The sequence below is a fragment of the Pelecanus crispus genome, chromosome Z, assembly GCF_030463565.1.
Source record: "Pelecanus crispus isolate bPelCri1 chromosome Z, bPelCri1.pri, whole genome shotgun sequence".
Classification (NCBI taxonomy): Eukaryota; Metazoa; Chordata; class Aves; order Pelecaniformes; family Pelecanidae; genus Pelecanus; species Pelecanus crispus.
The window spans coordinates 53,739,627-53,755,332 of NC_134676.1; the positions used below are offsets into that span (position 1 = coordinate 53,739,627).

Consider the following 15,706-nt stretch of genomic DNA (forward strand, 5'->3'; position numbering starts at 1 on the left):
GCAGATATTTCCAAAATCCTCATCCCACCTCCTTCGAATCCTTACTTTTTCTGAGTGTAATTGCTAGCCCTTTACATTATTTGAACCGCTCAGGTCTGCCAAACAGCCTGTACTCTGATCAAGCACAGGACCAATCTCTAGTCTATTCTCTCAGGCAAACTCAAATGACTGTGTTTTCCACCTCTACACTCAGGCTCACCATAGTTTTATTTGCTCTCAGATTTACATATTCAGATTTGGGATAACAGACTCCATTAAGTAGCACACATTTCGGCATCATGAGGTTACACTCAGTTTGCATGACAAAAGTGATGCAATTTTGAGTAGAAATAACAACTTAAGTCCAACCCTGATACTGCAAGCTGCACATACTTTCACATGTCTATAAAAACCCTCACATAAACAACAGAGAGGTTTCTTCAGGTATCTACCCTCTCTAGCCACCTTGTTTGCATGTTGTTAAGACTCCCTAACCTAGGACTTAAACTCTACAGTCCCAGCAGAACTTCACAAACTGCTACAGTAACCTGGCAAGCATTTTACCTTCTCTTGCCCCAAATGCAAAATCAATTGCTTTGTCCCTTTCTCCCCTCTTCTCACAGTTACCCTGTAAGCCAGCCATACAAGAAGCCTGGTCAGCTTTGTGTGACCTCTATCTACACTGCTGTAGCTGCTAATTTATTCTGAAAGCTGAACTGTTCTTCATTTTCATCTCCCAAGTGTAGTTCAATCCACAATTACAAAATCTGAGTGTTAACATGAAGACAAGCAACACTGTAGCTGGGGTCAGAGGTGAAGGGAAAGCAGGATTAAAACTAAGCAACCTATACTTCCATCTGATTAAGGCCATTGCATAATGATGACCCAGCTACTGTTTCTACTAAAGAAAAAAACTGCAGCCCCTCTCAGGGTACTGGACTGTCTACAAACACACAAAACGGGATTAGCAGAATCTAATAAAAGGTAAGCATATAGAAAACTTCGTTTCATTTGTCTTGATGTACTAAATTACTTGTTTTCTCCTCACCATAAAGCAAAACTCCCAAGGAGAAGCTACCTAAGAAGAGGGACAAAAAGAACCTTCCAGACATTTGTAAAATGCACTAATTGTTCCATGCAGGCTATGAAGATGATGTGACAGCCAAGTAGAGAGAATTTTTTCAGCTGGAGTGAGTAATACTGGTGACAAGCTTGCAGCTTCTCCGCCTACAAACCACAATCATGCAAGTAATATCTTACTACTAAGATACCTATTTATGTAAGCACAGGCTTAATCACTTAGATATAAGGCATTCAAAAGGTATTATTAGGGCATGTAAGGCTTATTAAGGCATAATACAGCACCCTAAAGACACCACAAACTCCAGCAGTGCAGCAATGAAAGGGGACTGCAGCACCAGTGTCTTCAATTTCAAAATCTAAATACACAGAAGATAGCAGAATTCTGCCCATGCACTAGAAGAAGCCCCATTAGTCAAATTTATTTTTCTTGCCACACTAGCTTCCAACAGGTTATTTCTCTCCCATTAAAAGCACCACTTTCTCTGCCACCTGATGGCACGAACACCAGATACAGTGCATCAAAAGCACGACTTCAACTTCAGCCTCACTTTGCATCAGTACGCTTAAGTAATGTGACTCTTCCCAAAAAGAAAGGCTAAGATCTTATCACTGCATGAGTGACTTTCTCAGTTCTCTTCACTTGCATTCTTAGCTTTCAGCTAGCCTCCCCTTTAAGCAGTGTAGGATATACAATTCACCAGGGACGAAGTTGCCTCTTTAATAAACTTGCAAAGCAACAGATCCTTTCCAACAACTCCGAAGCAAAGCAAATTCTGAACTGAATTCAGAACACAAGGCTACCCTCATTGCTAGCAGCAGCCGACAAAGCCACCATTAAATGTTATTTACATGCCTCTCCCACAGACAGTCATGCCAAACAGCTGGATTCAGCAATAACAGCTCTCCATTCTGCATGTGAGTAAAATCATCACTCTTGTTCATGGCAAACTGAGGTTTGGTGTTTTAGGAATGTCAATTTGCCACTGATTTTGAACAGCGACCTAGGCACAGATGCCTAGGAAATGCCACAGATGCTAGTGTCTTCATAAAATGTGCTTTGATTAGAACTGGAGTTAAATTGTGTGTTATTAATATTTTTTTTTCTTGCCTAGCCACTAAGTATTTCTCACTATCAGGAAGGAGGAAAGAAGTTGAGTGCTAACAAGAACCAAGAAGGTTTACGTCCTTTTTTTCTTTGCAGGTCACATATTCTGTGAGGAAATATACAAATACAGCACTGGCACTTGACAACTGGAAGTCAGCAGCACCAGCTACAGCCTGCAGCCATAAATTCCAACCATCAGCAATGCTGATCAGCCATGTATTTTGTGGTATTTAATAATTAAATTATTCCTGTACCTCATTTCATCACAGGTGAAATAAGCCTATTTTTCTCAATAGTTTAGTGAAGTCACAAAATTTTATACTTTGTGGCTTCATAACTAGATAGCTGTAGCTTCAAAACAATGTTTTTCAAAAGATAGTGTGTTGAACATTTTGTTGGCGTCCCAAACCAGGCAAGGAAGAAGAACTAAAAATGCTACTGACAAAGATGTTCTCTCTTAACTCCCACCTTATTGTTTCCATTGAATTATATAATATTTTCAAGTGCAGAAACTCTAGCTTAGTTTTGTGCACAGACAGAGCTTGGCTTGAAAGAAATCTGCAAAAAATTTTAAACATTAACATGCCTGCCTCCAAATCTCTGTAAAAACAACTGAAATATCCAGTGAAACCACAGGTGACAGATCAGCTATTTGAAGCCTTGGCTTTGTCTCTCCCAGTTTCGTTCATTCATGTGTATTCTTGAAGTAAAGCTTAATCTGACACTTTAAAATCAGAGCCACAGTTTGACTTCAAAAGTGATTACCTCACATTCCTAAAAAGTTCTCTTACTGTGGTAAGAATAAAGCATATCATCAATCCAATCTCTTGGGTTTTAGCTAGATTCATAAGAGTGTTCTGGACAAGGTTAACGCACCATAGGATTAAAATGCAGCTGTATAGAGGACATAAGAATAGACAACTATAGAATTAATGACTTCAGAGTAATTTTTTTAATCCCAATTAAAAATGCATCATTAATAGCTTTTCACTAAGCAGATACTTAGAAGTTTTACAACAAAGGTAAGGACTCCAGTACCAAAACTTAGGAAGAAATACTTGATTTTCTTAGCTACCGTTCACAAGGCCCCAAGGAGACTGCTCCCCAAACTCCTAAGAGATCTGCAGCAAACAACCTGGAAAGCACTCTGTGCAGACAATTCCTGATGGTACTTTGTAGAAAACGAGGCACAGCATACCTAGGCAACTTACACAACTTATTCAGGTCACACTTACCTTCTCCAAAACATATGAGTTCCATATATTCTTCACTTTTGGCAGCACCGACAAAGAGGTACATGATGCTCCCTAGCAAGTCTCCCACTATTGAACAGATAACAGTTTTTGCTAGCATGTAAGGTCAGACACTGTTGTTCACCAGAAGCCACATAAACACCGCTCCACTGCTGAAAGATGGGAACAGAATTACTAGTAAGGCTTCAACCACAGCAGCTATAAACCCCTCAGTCACTCAGCATACAAAGTTACAAATGACCAAAGCTACTAGCTTTTTTTACAAAGACCAAGCTCAACAGTCTTTAATTCAAATACGTTTATAATAAACAAACATTTCAGAATCAAAATTGGAGGGAGTTGACTGAAACACCCACAGACATTCTTGTATTACTCTCCATCCTCCTTGAGAAGGAATGGTTATTTCTGATAGTGGTTTGATCAGTACAGAAGACTCCCACAAACTAAAAACTTTTGTCTTAGGTAGTTATTAGCTATGTAGTAAAGAACATTCAAGAAGTCCTTGTATCAATTTGGCATTTTTCAAGCACCTGGCAGCTGTCCTTTTACAGATAACAAATAGCCACTTTTTGCCTGCAGAGTGTTAAATCAAAATCCATCTCTTCCAGTCCATAAATATACTGAGAATCCTATTTAGCTGAAGCCTACTGGGTGACTTGGGTATTAATGTTAACTTCTCTAAAATGAAAGCATTGTGAATGACTTAATTTTCTAGTTAGCGATATCCCCTCTCCTTACTGACAGAGTTGGGTTGTGCTACTGATCACTTAGACATTACACACCTATGAAATTTTAAAAGAATAAAATCTGAATAATTAAAATACACACTGTCTGGAAAAACATCACAGAGGTCTAAGGACAGAAAGAAAAAGTAAAATGCTTTAATACATTTCATTATTTTGTGCAGATAATTATTTAACAGACTATGGCCAACCAATAAAGAAACAAAACACAAATACAAATGTTTCAGTCTTGTACTTTGAGCTTAAGTAGTAGTTAAGTAGTTAATCCACTGATACACAACCTAAGCAGAAAATATTTTTTTAGTTATACCACTAAATAGTTAATATCATTAGTGGTACAACAGCTCAGTACTGTACCATAAATAATATTTTCTTGGTTCCTGTAGAGATAAATTTGTAATTCATGTACAACAGTAAAAACTCAAAACATCCCCAAGCTGTATTCAGCAAATGTTGCACATAATAGCTTTAGATTAAATTAGAATTTGTTTTCATTGCTAGCATTGCAATGATGGGCAAAATTGTCTCTAAAAGTCAAGGTATATTAAAAGGAAGATTGTTACATTTTATGATGAATAGACAAAATAAGTGACAAGTAGGTACCAAGAAGTAAGATTCAAAACTCTGTAACCAGAGCTCATTTCCAATACAAAAAGGTATGAGTGCAGATTCTTTTGGGTTGGAATAACTTGATTGTTTGCTTGATATCTCGAGTTATGAACTTCTATTCCTCATAAAGTGAATAAACCCAAAAAAGTCCTCACTGAACAGAAATAGCTTGATCATTACAATCTACTTGAGCAACAGAATGCCAATATCATCAGAGATGCTTGCAGCTGTATTGTAAAAGCCGGTTCAACAAAGGTAGGAAGGTGAAATTTGATTTGATAAAAGTCTCATTGCAGCAGACAAAAATGAAGTTTGCATTTTGTTTGCTGGCAGAAAAAGAATATTCAATTCACAAGAGCGCATATAACAAAACCAAACATGCAAACTATTGCTTTTAAAACTTTTACTGCAACATAACATTGAAGTGAACAGTAGTTAGATATCTATCATTTTTCCCAAAAAGAAAAGCTGTAAATAGGATAGTAATTTTACCTGTATGTATATAGCTTCTCAGCTCATTTGAGGGGGGCAAAGGGGACGGGGGGTGTTTCTCAACGATCAAGACGCTTTTAATTGAAATGGCTTTTCATTTGAAAAAAAAGCCAACATTGTATTAACCCAGCATTAAACAAAATACTGAGCTGCTTGCTCTACTTTAACACATCTGAAAAAGCAAAATACCCATACTTTGGCATTCATGTTTACATGTGCTCAGATCTTTTAGATTTCACAAAGCTGCTATCCAGTGTCGCCATGAAATATAGATTGTAGAATCTAGGTAGCACAGGCTACTTCCAATACCAATACTAAGTAGAAAGGAACGTGAAGCAGGGCATTACACTACATTTCTGGAACTAGTACAGTTAAAAGAGTGAAAACCTAGAAAAAGTTAACCTACATTTTATAGAAGGAACTAATTAATCTGCAGAAGCTGATTTTTGGTTGTATACTATTTTACACTGTGTGGTTTTCTGCATCTGCTAATTTAAAGCAGACATACTTGCTGCTTTCTTTGTTTCCTATATTCTCTTCTCCCCGGCTCCCCATATACCATACATCAAGCATTATGAATATAAGCCCAAATATCCCAGACAATCCAGTGAACAAAGTTAGTGTAATGCACTGGTGTGAGGTGTGAAATAAAAAAAAAAGTCTCTCAATCTTCATCAAAGTTCTGTTGTAGGAGAAAGTTGGCAGCCAAGTTTTCGTTCTTCTCACAAGCAAAATATGCCTGTATCACAAGTCCTTCAGGAAATCCTAATGCCTTTAACTGAAGAAAAGAAACACATTTAGAAAGTACATTTTGTATATTAAGCTTTGTATGTCTAGTATCTTGAGATGCCACTTAAACAATTACTGCTTTCTTGAAACAAACATTGCTGCCTAGCACAATACAATCTTTAGTGAGCAAAGAGTAGGGTGTTGCCTCTGTCTTTAGTAAACAGAATTCTCACTTGAAAAAGTGATTTGAATGAGTCTAATGAAGCACCATAAAACATATCACTTTTCTTTCACTGCTACAGTAAGTCACTAAAACAGACTTGGGTCACAGTAATGTCAGGAAGTAACGTCACATTGCACTGCTACAGAAAAAAAAAAAAGCTTTAAACAATGCCCATTTTAAACTATTAATTATACAAAGCTTGGGAGTTTTAATAGAAGTTGCATGGAACAAAAGCTCCCCCCAGCCTGTGATCACTAATAGGTAGCCCAACACATGGCATTAAGCTATACTTTCAACTGTATCAACTGGACTTTCACTTTTTTAAAAATTGACTATATGTTGCAGCCATGAGAAGTTGAGAGCAATCTATTTTTCATAAGTCAAGGAACTAATTAATGTCTGGGACACAATGACAACAGGGGAGGAGAATACTGGAGAAGAGCTTATTACTGTGCCAAGGGCAACGGGTTTAGCCTGCACTTAAAGACATTTGGCAAACCAATCTTTGTTTTAGCCAAAGGCAAGTATATACAACCATTTGGAGATTTTTCTTAAAACCCTCACAGCACCTGCAAGGCATTTTACATATAGGGCAGATCAAATCTCTGCAAGAAAGTATGTCCTATTACCCCTTATCAACCATTCTTAGATTTAATTTCATGCTTACAAGCAGCATGAATGTGTCAGCTGTAATACTAAGACACCTAGATTTTGAGGTGTGTCTTTCATGGAAAGGGGAAGAAGCATACAGGTCTCTGCTGGGTTTTGGAATGGGTTGTAGAGGTGATGCTCTACTGCGTAAAATGGTTTTAGAAGGAAATGCAGCACACTAGAGAGGATGATCTGTGAAGAAGTACATGGACAAACAGTTTTACTAGATTAATTTTATTATTTGTCAGTTTCCTTGAGATCTAGAGAATTGACACCTATATTAAAACTGATCTTTTTCTGATGATCCTTACATAACCTTTTGTTTTGCCAGTTGAAAAACACTGTCTTTGGTATACAGAAACACTACCACAGTATGACATAAGTCTTTGCAATTTGTTCTACGAAAAAATCTCTGAGGCATTGCCATCTATGCAAATCCATATTTAGTCAGTGTTGCACACAGTATTTATTAATGCAATATACCGCCCCAAGTATATTTTTATAGACATGTTTACCTGTATTTTTAGAAAGCTATAATTAACTAATTCTCATGGATAGACAAATAACTAGGTTAAGTAGTGACTTCAACTAAGCTACTTAACTATGAGAGCTCTTACTACCTAAGTACTTTGCGAACAGTGCTCATGCAGACACACCTTTGTACCTGGAAACCTATCACAGCATGATCTAGATCAGTACCGTCTGAGGCTTTTGCGAGAGGAATTACTGCCTGAGTTCCCATCCCTGAGGGAAACCCATTCAGTCATCAATTATTACAGACGGCTTCTGATCACTTAAAAGGCTCTGCATCTTCTCAGTAAGACAGATTTGAGAGATTTTAGACTCAATTGCTATAAATCAAGAAGAGATGTGATTTGAAACAAGACTACAACAGCTATGAAATACCAAATATATCAAAAACTACTGAGCAGAACTACTGAGCATAAACAAAGTTTAAGTTAAGGCATGTCTTAAGCATGCACCAGAGTCAACACCCTACAGCAACAGCCAAGCAACATTTCAAAGAAGAAAGGCTCACCCTTTCTATAGCTTCTTTTTCCTGAGGTGTTACTTGAATGTAGTTCATATGACCATTTCCAGCTTCTGCTACTCCTCCAGTGCTGGCACTATCATCACTGCCACTTAAACCTTGGCGGGACTCTAGAACTGGCTCATTCAACATATGAATAAAATGTTCCTGGTGTTGGCTTATTTGCTGTGATGCATGGGAGAATAAAAGAAATAAATATATTGAAATAAAGCATGTTTAAGCCTGCCAACACACAAGTAAAAATATTTTCACTGAATTCTGAAGAAGTCAAAAGAATGTGTAAAAAGTGCATAGAGAAAAATTACTAATTCTAACCATAAGAAATACAATTTCATGTTTCAGTTCAATTGCAGTGACCCTTTCCTCTTCCTGATACCCTTTGCACCTCTTATAAAGAGACTCAGACTCATTTCTAATGTCACAGAAAGTATGTTCTGTACAGTAACAATTGCTGAAAAGCCTACAACAGAATGTTGTAACTGCTATTAACACACTATCCCAGTTAACATCAACATATCCCTTTCTTGTAAAGCTAAATCAAAATTAGCAGCATTATTTTGTTGTTGTAAGATTCACCTGCAGTAGTTGAGGGTTTTCCCGTCCAATTTGCTGTAGCAATGCTGGTAACAGAGAAGGATTTTGCTGAATAATTTGTCTCATCTGCTGGAACTGAGGCTGATTTCGTAAAAACTCAAGTGGATGTCCTGAAAATCAGTTAAGATAACATGTTTCTTTAAAAGTTACCAAGATTCTTAATAAAATACATACCTACACTGTAACTGTAGACAGAAGCAGGACATGAAAGTGGACAATACACCCCTCTCACTGAACAACAGAAGACCTTGCTTCCTCACACTAACCTACTCTAGCTTTAAGCAAGACTTCTTTATACTAATGTTAAACAACGCATTTTCTTTTCACCCAGCCTTCTTTTAAGATGCAACAGCCTTCTGTCCTTGATTTCCAGCACTTTTCTTTTTATGTCTCATCTCTGAGTAACCTCATACAGAGAGACCTACCCAGCCTACTGTCTTGTCTCTATGCCTGCAACAGAGTTTACCTCCTGCAATAGGTCAGTTCTGTCCTTTTCAAGTAACTCTTGCCTTCCCATATATCCTATACTATTAGGTACTGCCATGAATGCAGCAGTGTCTGAAATGTTCTGAAATATCCAGTTCCCCCCATTCTCTCTTTATGAATGATATCATGTGTGCCTGTCACTACTACCTGTATGTTTAACACTCTGGCCTCTATCAAGACTTACATCTTGAACACCATCTCTGCCACAGCCTAAGATAAGCCTCTCCTACTCCTCATTATGCTCCTTTCATGTATTTATTTCCCTTTAAGACAGAGTTCTTTTCAGCAGGCACCAACCACTTTGTCCATGTGCTGCGCTGCTGAGTGAGGAGTCCTGGGTCATGGGTAGGTCTCCCAGGTGCTACACCTCACAGCCTTATTGCAGGTTTCTCCCTTGATACTTCCAAGTGGTAAATGCATTAGTATAGTACAGTCAACAGCGCACAGTTAGCCACAGAAGTAGGAAGCCAGAGTTTAAGTTAGAGAAAACACAACCCCCTCCACATTTGTGGTCTTACATTTAAACCAGAATACTGAATCAAAGGAACTGTGCAAGTTCACAGCATTTTTAGAAACTTCATGCTTTATTCTAGATATATCCACGTACAACAAGCCATTTGTTCTCAGCAAGTACCACAGTTGGCATTTCCATGTTACAGCTCTTACCCAATTCACTTTGATCAGTTCACAAGCACCAGGAACTTAAAATTCACTGAAGCAGAGAATGTTTAACTGTGTGTGTTTATACATCCTCTCAAATATAACATTTCTTACCTCCTAATGAACTAGTAGTCGTAGGTATAGTTGCTACTGCTGCTGCCACTGCTGAAGACTGAGAGGCACCAGTGCTTGCTGCTTGAGGGGGTTCAGCCACAGCCTGATTATCTCCGGGTATACCCTAAAGCCACAGTTCATATAATTACCTACAGAATGCTAAAAGATATTTGGTTTACTATATGTATTATTTAGTTTTCAGAATGAAGGAAAAAACATCAATGCTTTCACTGCAAATACAAAGCAACATGCTGTGATAGATATGCATTTACAACTGGAAGAGAATACTGCAAAAAGAGAATTTTTTTTTTTACAAGAAAAACATGTGATTTGTATAGGTAGAGAGTAAAGCATGCACTGCATCAGGTTAAAATACATTTTACTCCATAAATGAATACTTGCTTTGAATCCTGTTCTAAGATACTTGATATGAGTGAAGAAGTTAAACTAAATATACTGTTATAGTATGTTATAGTGTTACACAAACAAAGTTACATTACAGTAAGAGAATGCTAACAGTGAGATTATAGATGCCATACAATCTGGCAAGAAATTACAAAGAAATTTAAGAACACGGCTCTCTGGACCTCTTTCCTCAACACAACAGCAAGATAACTGTCATTTACTGTATCTTAAGTGTGAAAAGGCCTGTATGTTATCAAATTTTAGCAGTTAAAAAAACCAGTTAACTTGCTTTTTATTTTGCATGTGCAAACAACTTTACATAGGAACTAATTGCACAGGGGGATGAAACTGACAAATCTAAAAAACCCCAATTATAGTACATTAGAATGTGGGTTATATAACCGAGACAGACCGTACTGTTACCTTTCACCTGCATGGGAATCCTTCAAACTTCCCACCCTAACCATGCTTTTTCCCCACTGCCACTGAACTGCTGCACCAAATTTGTCCTTTCCATCCTCCTCCCTGAAGCCTAGAAACTCAGGCAGCCTGGCACGGGACAGACACCAAGAAAGATTCCTTTATGACTACAAGCCCTGGTGGTAGAGGCAAGGGAAGTTGCCCAATAGGAACCCAAAAGAGACAGACTCCACAGAGCAGTAAACCTCCTGATACACACAGAGTAACAGTGGGGGGAGCAATGTTAAACCCAACGCCAAAGAGGCAAGACTACAAAAGATCCTCTAGCTCACATCACTCATTTTCCAGGGCATCAAAAAATTCTGTTTTTCTAGTCTTCCAGCATATTCAATCCAGATAAGTCTGAGAAGGCAGCAGCACTGGTGTAACTGAATATATTTCACCTGCCTCAGATGAAGAAGGTAGCCTTCAGTTTGGGAACCACAAAACATAAGGAACAGGGTGGGTGGAAATAATCACAGAACTTCAGTGTAACCAGACAGTGAAGAGGTTTGGCAACTCTACCATGGAAATCACTGGCAGGTAACGTAGATTAAAAATCCTGCTATAACATCATGTTCTTCACATGATACATTCATCACTATAGCTGAACAAAAAGGACAAATACACAGCTAATATAAAGGCCACATCTAGGAAGGGAGAACTGGACAGTGCTCCAGGCAAAACTGTGCCTTACCTGTGAGATAAGAAGCACATCAAGGTACAAATCACCTAATCATCAAGTCCACATTTAAGCCACTCAGAAGAATAAATGCAAGTTTTCCGTCACACACTTCATTACCATTACATGGCTTGATCAGCTTGCTACACATCCCTCTCTCCACAGAGGGGGAAGAAAATTCCATTCATCACATAATTTTGAGGTAACTCTCTCTTATCAGTGCCTTAGAGCACTGCTTAAATACCTTTTCCCATCAAATCAGTCATTTCTGGGAATCTAAGTATAATGTGGGAACTTGGGTAAATCTTATGAAATTACTGGTTCATTTCAGCTATTCACAAGCATATGTTGTCACTTGGGGCATCGACCACCTCTCTCAGAAGCCTGTTCAGTGTTTGACCACCCTCACAGTAAAGAAATGCTTCCTAAACATTTCCAAACTAAGAGGCTGCAACCAATGGTCTGGTTGTTGGAGGAAAGACAGGACTCCTGCCTAATTAAGGGTTAGGAAATCCTTGGGTCAAAAAGAGATCCTCCAAAGATGAGTCTGGGGCATCGAAAAAGAAACGGCGTCTTTTGGAATTGAAACCTTCTTCCATGACCACAGCTCAAGGACCACAGGATTACATCTAGATCCTCAGCTATGAAGCCATGAAAACTGAGCAGCTTGTCATCTGAACCATGAACAAGTGGAATCTTCAGGGCTCATTTAAGGAACAGCTACATTTTAAGATACTCTCTTGACATCTTCTTTCCAACACTTTACAGGTACCTTTCGTGTACTGATTCTTTAAACCAGGACAGTGGTATACACTTACAGCTCTCAAAATCCTAATTCTACCCTGCAGATTATATAAAAGATAACACTGATGATGGTTTGGAGGCAGGTAAAGTAGAGGGTCAAAGAACAGTGTCATCAATGGACCAGTATTAACTAAAGAGAAGCTTTTCTGATGCAGCAGGATGATACGGAACATACTTAGACCCAAGCAGATCAAGAACAGTTAGAAAGACCATGTGCAGCAACAGGATTCTTCTAGAAGGACAACAGAAGTCTGCCAGCTAATATGGACTCTAAGAGCAAGACTGTTCCTCTCCACTCTTTTCCAGCAGGAAGAAGAACAGAGAAAAGATATTCTCAGTAAAGGATAACATGAAACAGAAGGAACCAGCTTATACAACAGGACCCATTTTAAACACAACCTGCTGAAGGAGTAGAAATGAACTGATGACACCAGTCAGACTTAATCTATTTGGCAGATGTGCCATGTGTTGAACTCCATCCCAGGGATGCTCTACTTCTATTCAGGACTTCCTGAACAGAAATAACCTAGAGCAGGGAAGTACCAGACTGAGTGTACAGGCACTGTATATGATTGGCATACGCACAGCAAGCCCAGCTCTTACAGGAGGCACTGGATTTATGGTATATGTACAGACTAAATGAACAGTAAAATCAACATTTTTAAGGCATGAAAAACAAATGTTTGAGATTCCAGACTTATGGCAGACAGATGGGAGCTACTGCATTCGCCCTTAGGGCAAGACAGTATTCATCACCTTTCGTTGGCCTAATACTAGATGAGAACAGAACTTTTTACATTAACGTACTCAAAACACTTGTGGTCTGTTTAAAAACTGCAGGTTACAAAGTCTTAGGATCATTAATGTAAGTAGCAAGCACACCAGTGACTTGTAGTTGTAACTACTGAAGAAAGACTTTATTAACAAAAGGAAAGTTTTGTAAGTGGAGATAAAAATGCCAGTTTTCATATCAATCTATCAGAAATTCAATTTGCATATATTTTGCAAGGCCTGGTTCAAGATACCTGGCTTCAAGATTTTAATAAATTGCGGATTTGGAACAAGGAAAAACCACAGCAGAGAAAAAATGGTATGCTAGAGTGCAAACCTAAACACACCAGAAATACTGATTAAGCAACAAGCTCCCAGACAGATTCTCTGGTGGTTACAATAAGGTATACAATGAGAAGTAAGCCAAAAGCCCCTAAAACAACTCACAAGATTTCCATTAAAGTGAAGCTACTCTTCTATTTCCTCTCATGCCAATGAAGTTCATTTCACCTTTCAAATTATATCTATCAAGTGAGAAATTGTTTCTTCTCCAAAACACTGCTTAAATTAAAACACCAGTTAAATTAAGCACACTTCAAAAAAACTCTCAAACCTTCCTGTTTGGAAAGTATATTACCAAGAACACCATGCATTATTAGTAAAAACAATGAACTGGAACTTAAAAAAATGCCTTTGTGATGTTACAGATACTAATACAAAAATAGAACTAATGCTGTCACTAAGATGTGACACAAAATCATTCCTTGAGCCAGCCATTGGCAGTTAAAACTATCATTGTAACTGGACATATATTACATACATATCCATGCAAATCAACAAAGAATAAAAGCAAAGAAGCGACAGAGGTAGTTACAGATGACTTCAGTATTTCCTATAGCGCATTATAACCCTCAAAATCCGAATCTCAGCCTTCCAGATGCTCTGCTTAGAGATGTTGTTCCTCTATGAAAACATCTTACTCTCACCAATTGGATCATATTCAAAATAACAATTAAATCAAAATTAAAATTATTCCTTAGTGAGGACAAAATAAAAAGTGAAAGAACAAGATGTAGGTAAAATAAACTGCTTACCATTAAAAGGTATTCCACTGCTCTGTCAGGGTTGTTGAAGCTGGCCCTCAGCGCCGCAATTACTTGCTCTCGTTCATAGCCCATTGACATGATCTCAGTCACCATATTCTCATAGGACTGACCTGTCACTAGAAGTAACACGACCACGATTTTAAGGGGATAAGGCAAAAAAAGCACAAAAAAAGTTTCAATGGATAAATTTCATTTCTACCCAAATCTGAGTTGTTCACAGTAAAGAATAGCTCATATCAAACTTGCCATGGTTCTGTTGCTTTAACTCCAAATATATTCTGGTGGTTTCATTATGCACTTGATTGGAATAGTAGAGGGTAATGAACACAATGCAAACTTCTAGTGAAAAAAGCAGCACTTGTGATACTTCTGTACTCGTAATTGAAATAATATTCCCGCTCTATGCTTTCATTTAAGGTCAAGGGCATCCTCACAGCTAATATTCAATTCCTGATGTCATCAAGAAAAATCTCCTGCAGTGTAAGTTTGGAAATTAAGCTTTCTAGGCAGATATCTGCCTGTCAAACTGTTAGCCGTTGAGTTTTTTTGTTTTTAAAAAAAAAGACTTTACACTATGCTATGGTTACACAGATGACAAATAGTGACCAAGTTACAACTCTATATTGCTACATGCTGGTGATGACGATTGAAGTCATTTAATCAACTTAACATGGAACCACTGAAGTCAGACAGACTTAAACTTATATCTAGGAAAGTCACTGAAGACCTCAATGAAGGTTCAGGAGAAGTTATCTCATTTAGTTCATGCATATTTTGACTAGACATCCATCATGTCAAATCGCCCACCTCTTACAGCATAAATGGACTGAAACTGACCCACACCTGCAGCCATCAATATGAAAGGGTACACACACCATATATGGAGCAATTTAAGGACAACTGATCACTACACTAATGGTATCATAGGGAAAATTATTATCTCTTTTCATAATCCATTTTATGTCCCTTCCTTAAAAGCAGACACCAAGTTTAACAATTCAAAAAAATAACTATTCTATTATAAATTGTTATCTTCCCATGCAAAAATGGGGGGGAACCCCAAACCCCAGGCATTAAAATACCATCTCCTTCCTTGGATAAAGGAATTCCTGGTCTCAGTGGAGCCCTACGACTGAGTCTGTAACACTAGCAAGTTAGTGGCAGAAGAGTTAAATAATTAACAGTCACCATAAAAAACAACATATTAAAAAAGTAGAGGAAACAAATACTGCTAGAGCTACTCCGTTAAGACAAATAAGTCACAATTAAAAGAACCAAAGAAAATACCAAAGAAAATAAGGGAGAAGGTGTTTAACTCAAGCCAACATTAACACAACCACATTGCCTGATTTTTAAAGAATGCTTCTAAATAATCAATGGATGTATGACTGAGGGCAATATACTCAAGAACAGACAATAAAACAGCCCTAGTCCAAGGATACTTGTGCATTATCCACAAATATAAATAGTGGATTTACAATCCTTGACTAATTTGAGTATTTATTGCTCAGACTTCAAAATAGTGCCAACCTGAGTTCAAGGAATGGTAAGTTCATGTCTTCATATACAACTACAAGATCAATCATTTTACATCTACCTTCATTTTTTCAAAGACATAAAAAAAAACCCACCTAAACTTTGCTTTAATACATATTTCTGTACATATCTTCAGAGAAGCAAAAAAGCCAAGCCAACAATTGTCCCAAC

At 37.8% G+C, this 15,706-nt stretch overlaps 1 protein-coding gene across 2 annotated transcripts in view; it reads right to left on the reverse strand.

Annotated features, from left to right (window-relative positions):
- Positions 1–4,273: 4,273 nt before the first annotated feature.
- Positions 4,274–15,706, reverse strand: part of RAD23B (RAD23 nucleotide excision repair protein B) — a 39,156-nt gene continuing 27,723 nt past the window's right edge. For both annotated transcript variants that reach the window (XM_075725930.1, XM_075725931.1), the window contains 5 exons: positions 13,988–14,115; positions 9,773–9,896; positions 8,495–8,622; positions 7,907–8,083; positions 4,274–6,042 (listed from right to left, as the gene is read on the reverse strand). In XM_075725930.1, coding sequence (XP_075582045.1) covers positions 5,929–6,042; positions 7,907–8,083; positions 8,495–8,622; positions 9,773–9,896; positions 13,988–14,115 — 671 coding nt within the window. In that variant the 3' untranslated portion in view covers positions 4,274–5,928. The remainder of the gene's footprint in view (positions 6,043–7,906; positions 8,084–8,494; positions 8,623–9,772; positions 9,897–13,987; positions 14,116–15,706) is intronic.